A 12,507-nucleotide genomic window follows, 5' to 3' on the forward strand; every position below is an offset into this window, starting at 1 on the left:
TATTTTAATATTTTGTGGAAAATGTAGAACCAAGAAAAGTTTATCCAACCAAAGCATTCAGTCTGAACATTGCGAATGGATATCCCACCTGCCTGTCAAAATATAAAAATCATACCTCTATTCATACAGAAAGTATAACAACATTGGTGCGTTCACGGATACAATTCAGACAGAAAATCTCATCCAAATATCAACAATCTACCTTCTTTTTATATGGCAAGTTTGATATTGTATTTACTAACTAGACTTTTCTCTCTGGTGAATGTTGCGTGATGTATTGTAGTGATCTAGATGTCTAGTGCACATTTATGCATTCAGGATGCTGGCTTTGAGTGGTAATTGCAGAGAGGATGGGAAGCAGGCTTTCAGAGCTATCAGACTAATGTTAGCATTTTCCAAGATATCCTATTGCAACTTTAATTGTACAATAGTGATGGTAAAATTGTTTAAGTAACAGCACAAATCGAGTTCATATTTAGCAAACTTAACCTTCAAAGTTTTTATCCAGCTAAAAGAGAGAGAGAGTTTTAATTTTATTGCCATTTCAGCTTCTATGTCATGCCAAAAAGAAAATAGATCAAGTAAAAATATTCTAACAATTAAAAGTCATCAACAGCAATAAATAATGTACAAGGTAAAATATATAAATAATAATAATAATAATGATAATATATAAAATAAAAATCTAAAACAGTTTTTTAAGAATTCCTTTTGATACAAATTCTACAACTTTAGATGGATTCATGTTTAAAAATATTTCCTTTAAAGTCTCTCTAGATAAATATTGTTGTCTGATAACATTAAATATGGGGCATTCCACAAGAATATGTTTAACTGTTTGGTTTCTGTTGCAATAAAGGCATTTTGGTGGTTCTTCTCTTTTGAGTAAATGTTCAAGTGTGAGTCTCGTGTGTCCAATGCAGCATCTTCTATACACAATCTCATCGTGTCTTGACTTAAAAAATAAATTAGATTTTTTTCCTATTTCAGGTTGAATTTTAAAAAGTTTATTTTCTGGGCACTGATCCCATTCTGATTGCCATTTGTTGAGAATATATCCTTTTATTATTGGCTTAAGATCCGAAGGTGGGATTTTTCCAGCTAAAAGTAATCATTCATAAACAAGTTCTTATGCAGTTTCTTGACATAACGTCATGCCTTTATTAACTCACAATGTCTATAGTTTTGCCAAATAACACATTCTTGAATTAACACCTAGGTTAATCATTCCAATAAACCAATCAAGTCACATGGTTGTGTATGTCACATAATTGTGTATGAGTATGAAAAGAACCTACGTTTGAATGGCAATGCAACAAATGTTATAACTCAGCAATATCGTGCGATATTGACAATTGACAAACCTTGATCTTTTGCTGGATGTGTCGAAGAGCATCTGCGGTGCCCATATCAGCCTCTTCTTGAATGCACACCACATCCAACTTCATCTTCACATCCGTCTTCAAGCGTTGATCAGTGCTGAGGGCCTTTTGAACCTCTTTAGTTGTGATGACAATCACCTCTGAAATGGACCATAACGAGAACACTCAGTTAAAATGGAAGGTAAAAAAGCAGCAAAAGTCATGAGGGAAATAGAAAAGGCCAATTTCACTTCACAAAACCATTTCTTGATCCTTTTTTAGCTGTGGCACCTCAGATGTGTTAAATATATATTAGACAAGACACCTTCAATTGACTCTTTGTGAATTACCTACCATATGCCCAGTATGAGAGACTTTCAGCCAATTGGAAGAAGTTTTGCTTCTGATGATTTCTGCTTTACTGCGTAAATATTTTCTAACGAAGCAGCTTACTTACCATAGTTTATGCTAAGACTTGTAAAAGCTAATTGCAGGGTCTTGTTGGCTGGCTCTCTGGCTGTTAACAGGACAGACTGTGCCACACATAAAGGTCCATACTGTACTGCTGAGCAGGCAAAGGGCCATACCCACAAACTCCATACCAGCTGGATCGCATGGTTAGTCAATACGGCTAGGTGTGAACAATAAACATTTAATTATTATGAAGGCATTAAACACAGACACTCAAGACGGTACGCCTCCTGTACTGGCTCTCATATGTGCTCCATCAGTGAATTGAACACACAGGGTTTCAAACACCCTTATTTCAGTTATTTACAGTATGAATGAATAAGTTGTCCTGTGTGTGAAGTATTAAAACTGACACGTAAAAATAAAATGAAGGAACAATTTATCAATTCAAAGGAAAAATAAAGCATTCTTTAAACACATTTTAAAAAGAAAATCCAAAAGTAGATTATTTAATGTTTAATATGTTTATTTATTAATAATGTCAATGAAAATACATTTTAAATTGCACATTTTATTTACATTTAATTCAAATTGGTTTTATTTATTTTTTTATTATAAATCAGCATTTTTGGCAAAATGTCCTGCCATAAAAAGTCAAAATGACATATCTTTTAAACTTATAAATTAAAGTTAATTAAACAGGTAACACCATATTCATTTGTTTTATTTAAAATGTTGTTCATTTTATATTTGAATCATTACATTTAAATAACTTTAGTCCTTACTAGCTTTATTAAACAATATACTGCTCCATGCTATGCTGCCCCAAAATAAGGGTGGGCCTGCTGAAAGGCTCTTATTTCTTAGTTTGTGGGAAAAAAATGCTGGCTTAAAGAATAAGGCACTCTGCCATTAGTCCTCAAGTACTAGACTGAAGTCAATTTATTACAGTTGGAACGGGCCAGCATTAGTTGTCTGGGGTGCATTTGACTACTGCAATTGTGTAATTGTATATTATCATTCAGTGTCCTTCCAGCCTAAAAAAAGCTATGCTGAATATACCTTGGCTTTATTTAATTTGTCTTTTATCAGTTTAGTTGTACACAGTTTTTGTACATTTAAACACATGCAATAGTTACAAATGTTACTTCTGTAGAGTGACTACTGGTCAAAAGTTTGGGGTCAGTTTTTTTTTTTTTTTTTTTTTTTAAATAAAATTATTCTGTTCATCAAGGTGACATTTATTAAATCTAACGACAATTGTTAAATTGTAAAATACTTTATTAAATATTTATTTATTACTTATTGTATGTAGTAGGGTTGGGTCGATAGACGGTGCCTTCATCTATCCCGATGGCTGATAGACATCACGATGCTGAGCCGGCATTGCGATCCTCTGCTACGCCCCCGTCGCAGCAGCAACCCGCTCACAAAAAATACATATTTAGGCCCCGTTTATACTTATAATTCTTACTTTTAAAATGGCATTTTAGAACGAAAACAATCCACGTCCACACTAGCGTTTCACCTAGCTTTTCTGAACAGATCTCCCTATACCACTGAATGTGCACATACGTGACCACAAACACACGCACACTCTGGCATGAGCTGCAGTGTATGCGCAAGTCTAAGCTCCAGGCAGTCAAAGGGGGCTTTGAGCACAGAACCCCAGAAAGCAGTGCACGACAGACAGGTTATCAAGGATGTACTGCTGGATCGCGTCTCACTCTTAAACGTAATATTGAATTAATCTTGCCTCCATCTAACGACTCTTCAGTCTTTTAAATCTTTCAGGTAACGTGTCACAGCATCAGTACACTGCTTCAATCTTTCACTTTTACACTTGTACTTGGTAATTTTAGCGAAACCTCAGATACTGTTGGTTGGTTTCAGTTGGTTGTGCACCTTTTTTTACCAACCAAGTTTTTCAACCCCTTTATAATGCCAGAGTCCTGTGGAAAAAGTGATTGACAGGTGGTAATTTGTGTGTAATTTATCTTTATTTATTCATGATTTGGATATGAGTAAAAACAAAGACCATGCGGGTCAGGTAGTTGAAATGGTAGGCTACAAATAATTTATTTGTTATAAATTAATTAATTATTCATAAATACTCAATTCAGGGATGCCATCGTCCATTGCAATTTCACATTAGACATCGTATGATGCCAAATTGGTTAACATCGCCCAACAACGTTGTTGCTTTTATTACTATTACCATTAATAATAATAATAATAATAATAATAATAATAATAATAACAATAATTAATATTAGAGTGATTTCTAAAGGATCACGTGAGGGACTCTGAAGACTGGAGTAATGAAGCTAAAAATTCATCTTTAAATTCACTGGATTAAACTATTAAATAATTTTTTACTCTATTTGAACAGTTATTTTATACTGCAACAACATTTTGTCAATTGTACAATTTTTTACTGTATTTTTGATTAAACAAATGCAGCCTTGATGAGCAGGATAAGCTTTTTTTAAAACATTTAAAAATCATACTGATCCCAAAAGTTTGACGGGTAGTGTACATCCTTTTACTCAAAATTTGCAGTCAAAACTAGAAAGATCTAGTTCTAAAATCAAGCTCCTGTTTTCTGAAAAAAAAATAAAAAAGTCTTGACACTAAAACGGAGAAGCAGCATGTGTGCGGGTGGGTGTAACGTGGAAACCAAGCCATTTTAGTGAGCCAATTGTAAAAACTACCCTACCTTCCCTATTTAGGAAATAAGGACTTTATTAGTTCAATTTAAGCAGCCTGCACAAATTATTACCACCTGCAGATTAAATGTGTTGTAAGCAATTTTGTTGACTTATCGTCCACCACACACACCCACTCTCTAAGGGCCCACCTCCAATAATGTCATCCAATCCCTTGTCAGCAAATCCATTCAGAGCTATTTACAAGCAGAGCTTCCAATTGGCTATTAAACAATGAGTCAGCTAAATGAATGCTTTTTTTAGTTTTTTTTACAGAGTGCATGATATAACTGTGAGATCTGTTATGTAGACTGTTACATAAAATATTTCTCATGATCTCATCTTATTATCATTTAACTAGTGAAAGAAATTCTCAGAATAGCATTTTAATGTTGTTGATAAATTCTGGGTTTACTGAAGTGCATTTTCAGTCACCTTTAATGAAATATTGGCATAACTGTCTTTTTTAAGGTCTTTTGTACTATTGAACCTAGTGTCTGGAACAAAGAGAATTATTAATGTGCAAGTTTTGGAAAATTATACTGTTACAGTCTCTAAGTAAACTAACAGCGATAACCTGCAAATGATTATTAGATGGTTATTGTGTGTGTGTGTGTATATATTTATATATATATATATATATATATATATATATATATATATATATATATATATATATATATATATGTATATATATATTTATATATATATATATATATATATATATATATATATATATATATTTAATTCAAGGGCTGCACGATATTGGAAAAGGGCTATTGATGGTTATTGTGTGTGTGTGTGTGTGTGTGTGTGTGTGTATATATTTATATATATATATATATATATATATATATATATATATATATATATATATATATATATATATATATATATATATATATATATACATACATACATACATACATTTAATTCAAGGGCTGCACGATATTGGAAAAATTTTGCATTGCAAAAAAATTTTTATTCTACGATATATATTGCGATATGAATACAATTTCACTAGATGAGTAGAATAACTGTTTAGAAAGAATTTATAATTTCAGATTGATTGGGATAATTCTGTAGTAGAGTGCATAAAATATAAGAAACAATCTACAAGCATAGATAAATTCAAAAATCTAAATATGCTAATTAAATAAACTGAATTTTATTTTAAAAAGTTAAAATGTCATCAGGTATAAAATAATTGAATATTCAAATGTAAGATAATAGTGCAAAGTATTTATTTTACAAACAGTTCGATAAAATTAATCATTATTAATATTTGAGAGTTGCAAATGGTAAATATTCTCATGCCTTTAAAAGCCTCTGAAAGTCGTAGGCCTCAAAAAACACTTGCAATAAGCTACATTATAATCCAGACTCAACATTACACATACTTGCGATGTGACTTATGCGAATGATCACATTGCGATATTGATCCTGAAACTATATATTGTGCAGCCCTACTTAATTCGCATGAAAAAAAATACAATAATAAATATAACCTAAAAATATAAATATAAATAACCAAAAAACACACCATCACAAATGCAGCACTACTTAAAGCTAAACTTAAACCCCATTTACTTAGAATAGCATTTGATGTTCAGCAGTTTAAATTAGTATGATTGTTTTATTGACATCATTGCTTTGATTTTGTTCTTCGTCATTGTCTGTGTTTTAATGTGTAATTTAATTTTACTGGTGATTGTAGTAAGGTGATTGTTTGATTGAATTACAGATGAAACCTACTTTATAATAATAAAAATAAAAATAATCTCTCAATCTCAATTAACTGAACATTTTAACTCGATTTTTTGAACTCATAGTTCACTGACAGGTTTTGTACAGTAAATATGCTCACATTTTACAAGTGAGAGATTTTTGAATGAACGGTGCTTTACTTGATTAAGATATTTACTATCTATGATTATTTACTGAACATCAGTGTTGAACAACTGAAATTTTTTCAACTAAGCTTTTCACTCATCATAGCACACATACTGCTGATGATGTGACAGTAAAAGTGATTTGAAATTAAAACACACATTGCTTAAAACGAACAGTCACTATTTTCTTATAAAAAAGTGAAAACAAATAACTTGCACTTTTGAAAACAAAATCAATTATTTTCAATGTTTTAAAAAGAAAATAAGCAGAATCTCTTCAGAATGTAACAACTTTTGTATATCATGTTATTAATATTTTAAACTGTATTTCTTGAATCGTCTGTAAACAAATATTTTAATGTGAATAATAATTTTATTGTAATAGAAAATACGCTGTCTCAAGGCTTCTCTGATGCAGCTTCCAATCATCGTCAATGTAATGCAAATGTGCGATCTGTAGTTACATTTTTCGAGAGGTGCGCGAGTATTCGTCCACTTAAAAGCTGCTCCAGACCATACCCATGCGTTCAATGCAAAAGTATATATCAGGCTTAACAGAGTAGGCTAACGTGACTCCACACACTGTAGGGAAAGTAATTGAAAAAAATTGACAAGAAAAATTTTGATCGATTATAGGTTCTGAATGTCGATTTCTATTACTTTTCAATTAATCGCCCTGCTCTATAATAATTAAAGAGGATATTTGAATACCATTTGAACCCATACTGTATTACAGATGACCAAAAAATGCAGAGCATATCAGTCATATCCACCAACACAATCTTTATAGGCAGACCCTAATTACAAAATCTAAAATAACAATATGAAAAAGTGTGTGTTAAATGCCGAGTTTACTAGATAACGGTGTTGAATATTGTACACCTCATACACTCAGCAGGTGACACTTCTAATGAACTTTGTTATCTGATAAGACAGTAGGTTTACCTTCAAATCCCACTCTCTCCAGCAGGTTAAGGGGGTACCAGATGAGGGGTTTGTTGCCCACAGGAAGCAGAGGTTTGGGGGTGTTATAGGTGAGATCCATCATCCTGGAGCCTCCACCGGCTGCCATCAGCACCGCCTGTAGCTCCATCCCGAACACTTGCAGAACAAAACAACACGTTTAGTCCACAAACAACAACAACACTAACAACAAAACAATCCAGCAAAGTGACAGACGGAGTATTATGTTCAATATATGTATTTCCTTGTCATGTTTAAGACATTACGCCTGTCAGGACTCTCATTTCATCATCTACATTCGTCAGCTGAGCCGCACGATGAAACATAACTACTTCTGAAGCTACTATTTATCGACGAGTTCAGAAATACACACACAGTCGACTTACCTGTGTTTATTATCAAATGTTTATAATGTGTAAAGTATCGAGTCCGTGCACGTGAAAGCTGCAGCACTGTAGCAGACGTTCATATGGATCAGGCTTGCCTCGCCGTCTTCAAATAAGTTCTGTTAAAACCGAGAGTTTCTAACTAGATAAATGAAAAGTTTAATAACAAGTGAAAACTGTCACAATGTTTAATCTCTGGCTGTCTGCAAAAAAACTATCAAGATTTCTGTATAATGACATAAGACCGTTACTTTGAAATGCGTCGGACGGAAAACACGACTCTAACTTTGGTTCCGCAGAGAGAATTGGTTCCTCTGTGTGAAGCAGAAAGAGAAAGCCTGAGGATTTCGATGATAATTTCGATTATTACTTGTATTTATCTTGATTTGATGTAGTTTGGGTATATGTTTGTAATGAACTGGATACGTATTCTTCTATTGTTGTTATATAGATGATTCAGATTGTGAATGAGGCTATTTGTTTTCCATTTTTGTAATTTTTGCTTGTAAAGTTCAATTCACGTTTATTTATATAGAGCTTTTCATAATAATTATTGTTTCAAAGCAGCTATACAAATAGTTTACCTAGTCTAAACTTTGTAAAATTATTATGTAGCATATTATTGCCCAGCCCTCTTCTTTGTATTTAATATTCATGGTTTTCAAAAACATTGATAAGAATTTGACATGTTGAAATTTTAATAAATGTGTTAAATCGAGACAATACATTTATAATGTATTAGTCATGCTCATAAGTATTAATTTTCCAGAAAAAAATTTCATTTACTGGGCATTTTAGCAGGTTTATTAAAAATATGCGTTGAATGGGCATATTGAATTTTATGATAAAGTATTTAGTTGTTGCTTTTTTTCATTTTATACTATATCAAACTGGGAGACACGGTGGCTAAGTAATTAGCACTGTCGCTTCACAGCAAGAAGGTCACTGGTTTAAGCCCTGGCTGGGTCATTTGGCATTTCTGTGTGGAGTTGGCATGTTCTCCCCGTGTTGGCGTGGGTTTCCTCCCAGTGCTCCAGTTTCCCCCTCAGTCCAAAGAAATACGCTATAGGTGAATTGAATAAACTAAATTGGCTGTAGTGTATGCATGTGAATGGATGTTTCCCCGTGATGGGTTGCAGCTGGAAGGGCACCTGCTGTGTAAAACATAAGCTAGACAAGTTGGCGGTTCATTCTGCTGTAGCGACCCCTGATGAATAAGGGGAATAAACAAAAAAAAATGAATGAATGAATGAATGAATGAATGAATGAATGAATGAATGACGATAACAAACACTATGGTATACTTTTTTTTTTAATTAATATAACAAGATAGTTAAATATGATTTATTCTTCCTTCATGTTTTGTTTTATTTTAAAAATACTTTTGCATAAAATACCCAGATATTTTTTTTTAATAGTTTTATATATCATAGGTGTCCCACATTAGGCAATGTCCAACTTTAGGCTCACCCTATTATGTTTAACCCTTTAACTGCCCCACCAAGAAAAACATTTTTGGATAGCATTTCTTAACTACTAATGTCTCTAGTTAAAACACTCAATGCATTTTTTCAACACGTTCCATAATTAAAAAAAAAAAGTCAACCTCTACCAAATAGTAGACATGTCGGTTTATGGTAAATGAAAATCTGAATGAAAAATCTGAATATATGAATTGTAAAAGACAATTTTTTTCAAAACATAATCAAAATAAAACTATTTTAATACTAAATCATCTTTATTTTTTGAAGTCTGCCATAAAATATTTTAGATTTTTAATTTTCATTTGACTATAGTTTGACAGTCAAACTATCAAACTATGTGCACACCTTTTTGACTGTGTACTTGTCTATGTGGCTCTTTCTTAACCTACTGTCAATCATGTATTTATTGTCTTTTACATATTACTGTCAACATTGCTAATAGTATATTGTTTTATTTTGGGTCTGGGTCTTGAGCCAGCACCTAAGCTTTTCACTCATCATAGTGCACTTGCGGATGTGACAGTAAAAGTGATTTAATTTGATTTGATTTAAAACATTTTCTTGTTTTTTTGTTTGTTTGTTTTTACAATAAAATCAAAATCAAGTGTAGTAGTCGGCATAATAGCCTAGTGGTTAGAGTGTCGACATATGGTGCAGTAGCATATCAGGGCGTCCTGAGTTTGAATCCCAGCTCGAGGACATTTCCCTACCCTAACCCCCCTCTCTCTCTCTCCAACTTTGCTTCCTGTCTCAATACTGTCCTATCTAATAAAGGCAAAAAGGCCAATACATCTTTAAAAAAAATAAATAAATAAATCAAGTGAAGTAGTGCAACAGGATTATGTGTGTTTGATTTTTTTTGTAAACCGACAATGCTGTGTATGTAAACCATCATTTAAAAGAGTCAAAATATGGTCAATAGTTTGGTAGAGCAGGCAGGTAATATAAAAGAAAATGATATCAATACAACAAAAGATTATGTCATAAACACTGCTTTTAACAACTCGTTTTCCATCTTCGTAGCATCCAACACTCCTAAAAAAATAAAATAATCATAATAAATTGTGGTAATGCGGTATTACTTGCCACTGTCATAAAAAAATCAATGTCATAAACTGACAGAAACAATACCGAATGTTGAAACATCCAATTTTTATTATGGTTTTATTACAGTAATAACAGCTGTACCTAGTAACTATTTAGGAACGTTTACTGTAGCACATTTTTATAATAGCTTTTTGCTTCCCACATCAACAAAGCTCCCTTGTCCTAAAGTTCACAGAGAACTAAACGTCCAGTTTCACAGTCAGAATGTAAAGTCTTCTCTTCTCTCCACCCAGATCCCCTCAGTCAACAGGCATGGCCCAAACCCCAATTCACAGACCTCCGATGTAACAGCAAATTGAACTCTGGGAATGTGGCTTAGCTTTGTTTTCTCTGGACAGGAGATGAGCTTCATTGGTCGCTGCCTGCAGAAGAAACATTGGAATAACAGGGCAGGCTGCCTCCTTTAGAAAAAAAATAAAAAGCAGAAAGAAAAGTTAAAGCTAAAGAAATATTGGTGTTAAAGCTTAGAGTGTTTGTGTGATAAACTCACACCTTTGCTATGTTTCCTAACAGTTACTGTTGGTGATTCACAGTGCACAAAACTCTGGCCACCTTATCTTTTCTTCTTTTGTAAAGTGAATCTCTTGTTTTTTTAAAGGATAACCCGAGAAATCTCATATGGATTACATGACCCTGGTTTAACATCTGGTGTGCTGCCTGAACGGACCGCTGCAATTTCTGTGGGGTCACGTTAAATGATCACAAACAGAGTGCAAAAACAAGCATTCTCATTTACATTTTTATGTCCAGCTAAGCAAGCAAATCTGCTTTTGGTTTGGGCTGTGGGAGGGAAATGATACGAAATGTTGGTGATGTGCATCATTGAAAGTAGATTGGTTGAAACAGATGTGTGCACTGCAAAACAAGCCTAAACATTCAATCAAACACTGTTGTATATCTAATTCTGCGGAAGGAGATGTTGAGATGTTGTTCTGCATGTGGAATCTGTAACATACATTCTAAAAAATGTTGGGTTGTAGTAATTCAGTCAGTGTTGGGTCAAATGTGGATTTATGGGTTCAGCTGGGTCAGTTGGCATTTCTGTGTGGAGTTTGTATGTTCTCCCGTGTTCCCACGGGTTTCCTCCGGGTTCTCCGGTTTCTCCTACAGTCCAAAGACATGCACTATATAGGTCAATTGGGTTGTCTGTTGTCTGTGTATGTGCGTGAATGAGTGTTTATGAGTGCTTCCCTCTGTTGGGTTGCAGCTGGAAGGGCATCCGCTGCCTAAAACATATGCTGGATAAGTTGGTGGTTCATTCTGCTGTGGTGACCCCTGATGAATAAGGGGATTAAGCCAAAAAGAAAATGAATGAATGAATGAAAGTGTTTCTTGTTTATCAATGAACCACCAACTATTCCAGCATATGTTTTACACAGGAAGACTTTCCAGCCACAACCAGTACTGGGAAACACCCATACATTTATTCATTTACACACGTCACATGCACTCATAGACTACTGTCAATTAAGGTAATCCAATTCACCAGCGCATGTCTTTGGACTGTGTGGGAAACCCACACGAACACAGGGAGAACATGCAAACTTCACACAGAAATGCCTCCTGACCCAGCCAGGGCTCAAACCAGTGACCTTCTTGCTGTGAGTTGACAGTGCTAGCCATTGAGCCACCATCCCGCCTTTCTATAGTTTATATCAGGGGTCACCAATCTCGGTCCTGGAGGGCCAGTGTCCCTGCAGGATTTAACTCCAATTTGCCTCAACACACCTGCCTGTGTTTCAACTATACCTATTAAGACCTTGATTAGCTTGTTCAGGTGTGTTTGATTAGGGTTGGAGCTAAAATCTCCAGGACACCGGCCCTCCAGGAACAAGTTTGGTGACCACTGGTTTATATTCTATTTTTTACTTTTAAAAAATCCCTTTGTAATCAAAAAATGTTGCGTTATTTCAAACCAAAATATGGACAAACCCAACAAGCTGGTTAAAGTTGGCTTATTAATCTAATTTTAAAAACTTATTCCAGATAACTTATGCCAATTAAATCATGTTTTCTTATATAGTATGCATATTCAACATTGGGTTTGTCTATATAAATCAAAGTTGGCCCATTGTAACCTTTGATTTGGCCCACCGTCCCATTTGACTGAGAGAATCATGGAGAGGATTGGAGCGAATGCCGAATTTTTGAAATTGAATTGGAAAATTGATGTTTGGTTTCTTCATATTTGACCC

At 33.9% G+C, this 12,507-nt stretch overlaps 1 protein-coding gene across 1 annotated transcript in view; it reads right to left on the reverse strand.

The window, feature by feature from the left end:
• The window catches only part of eif2b3 (eukaryotic translation initiation factor 2B, subunit 3 gamma), a 63,182-nt gene extending 55,201 nt beyond the window's left edge, over positions 1 to 7,981 (reverse strand). Inside the window, exons 1-3 of the mRNA NM_201074.2 lie at positions 7,722 to 7,981; positions 7,318 to 7,473; positions 1,365 to 1,522 (exon numbers count right to left, since the gene is read on the reverse strand). Of these exons, the coding sequence (NP_957368.1) occupies positions 1,365 to 1,522; positions 7,318 to 7,465 (306 nt within the window). The 5' untranslated portion in view covers positions 7,466 to 7,473; positions 7,722 to 7,981. The remainder of the gene's footprint in view (positions 1 to 1,364; positions 1,523 to 7,317; positions 7,474 to 7,721) is intronic.
• Positions 7,982 to 12,507: the final 4,526 nt, after the last annotated feature.

This window comes from Danio rerio, chromosome 2 (genome assembly GCF_049306965.1).
Source record: "Danio rerio strain Tuebingen ecotype United States chromosome 2, GRCz12tu, whole genome shotgun sequence".
In the NCBI taxonomy this organism is placed as follows: Eukaryota; Metazoa; Chordata; class Actinopteri; order Cypriniformes; family Danionidae; genus Danio; species Danio rerio.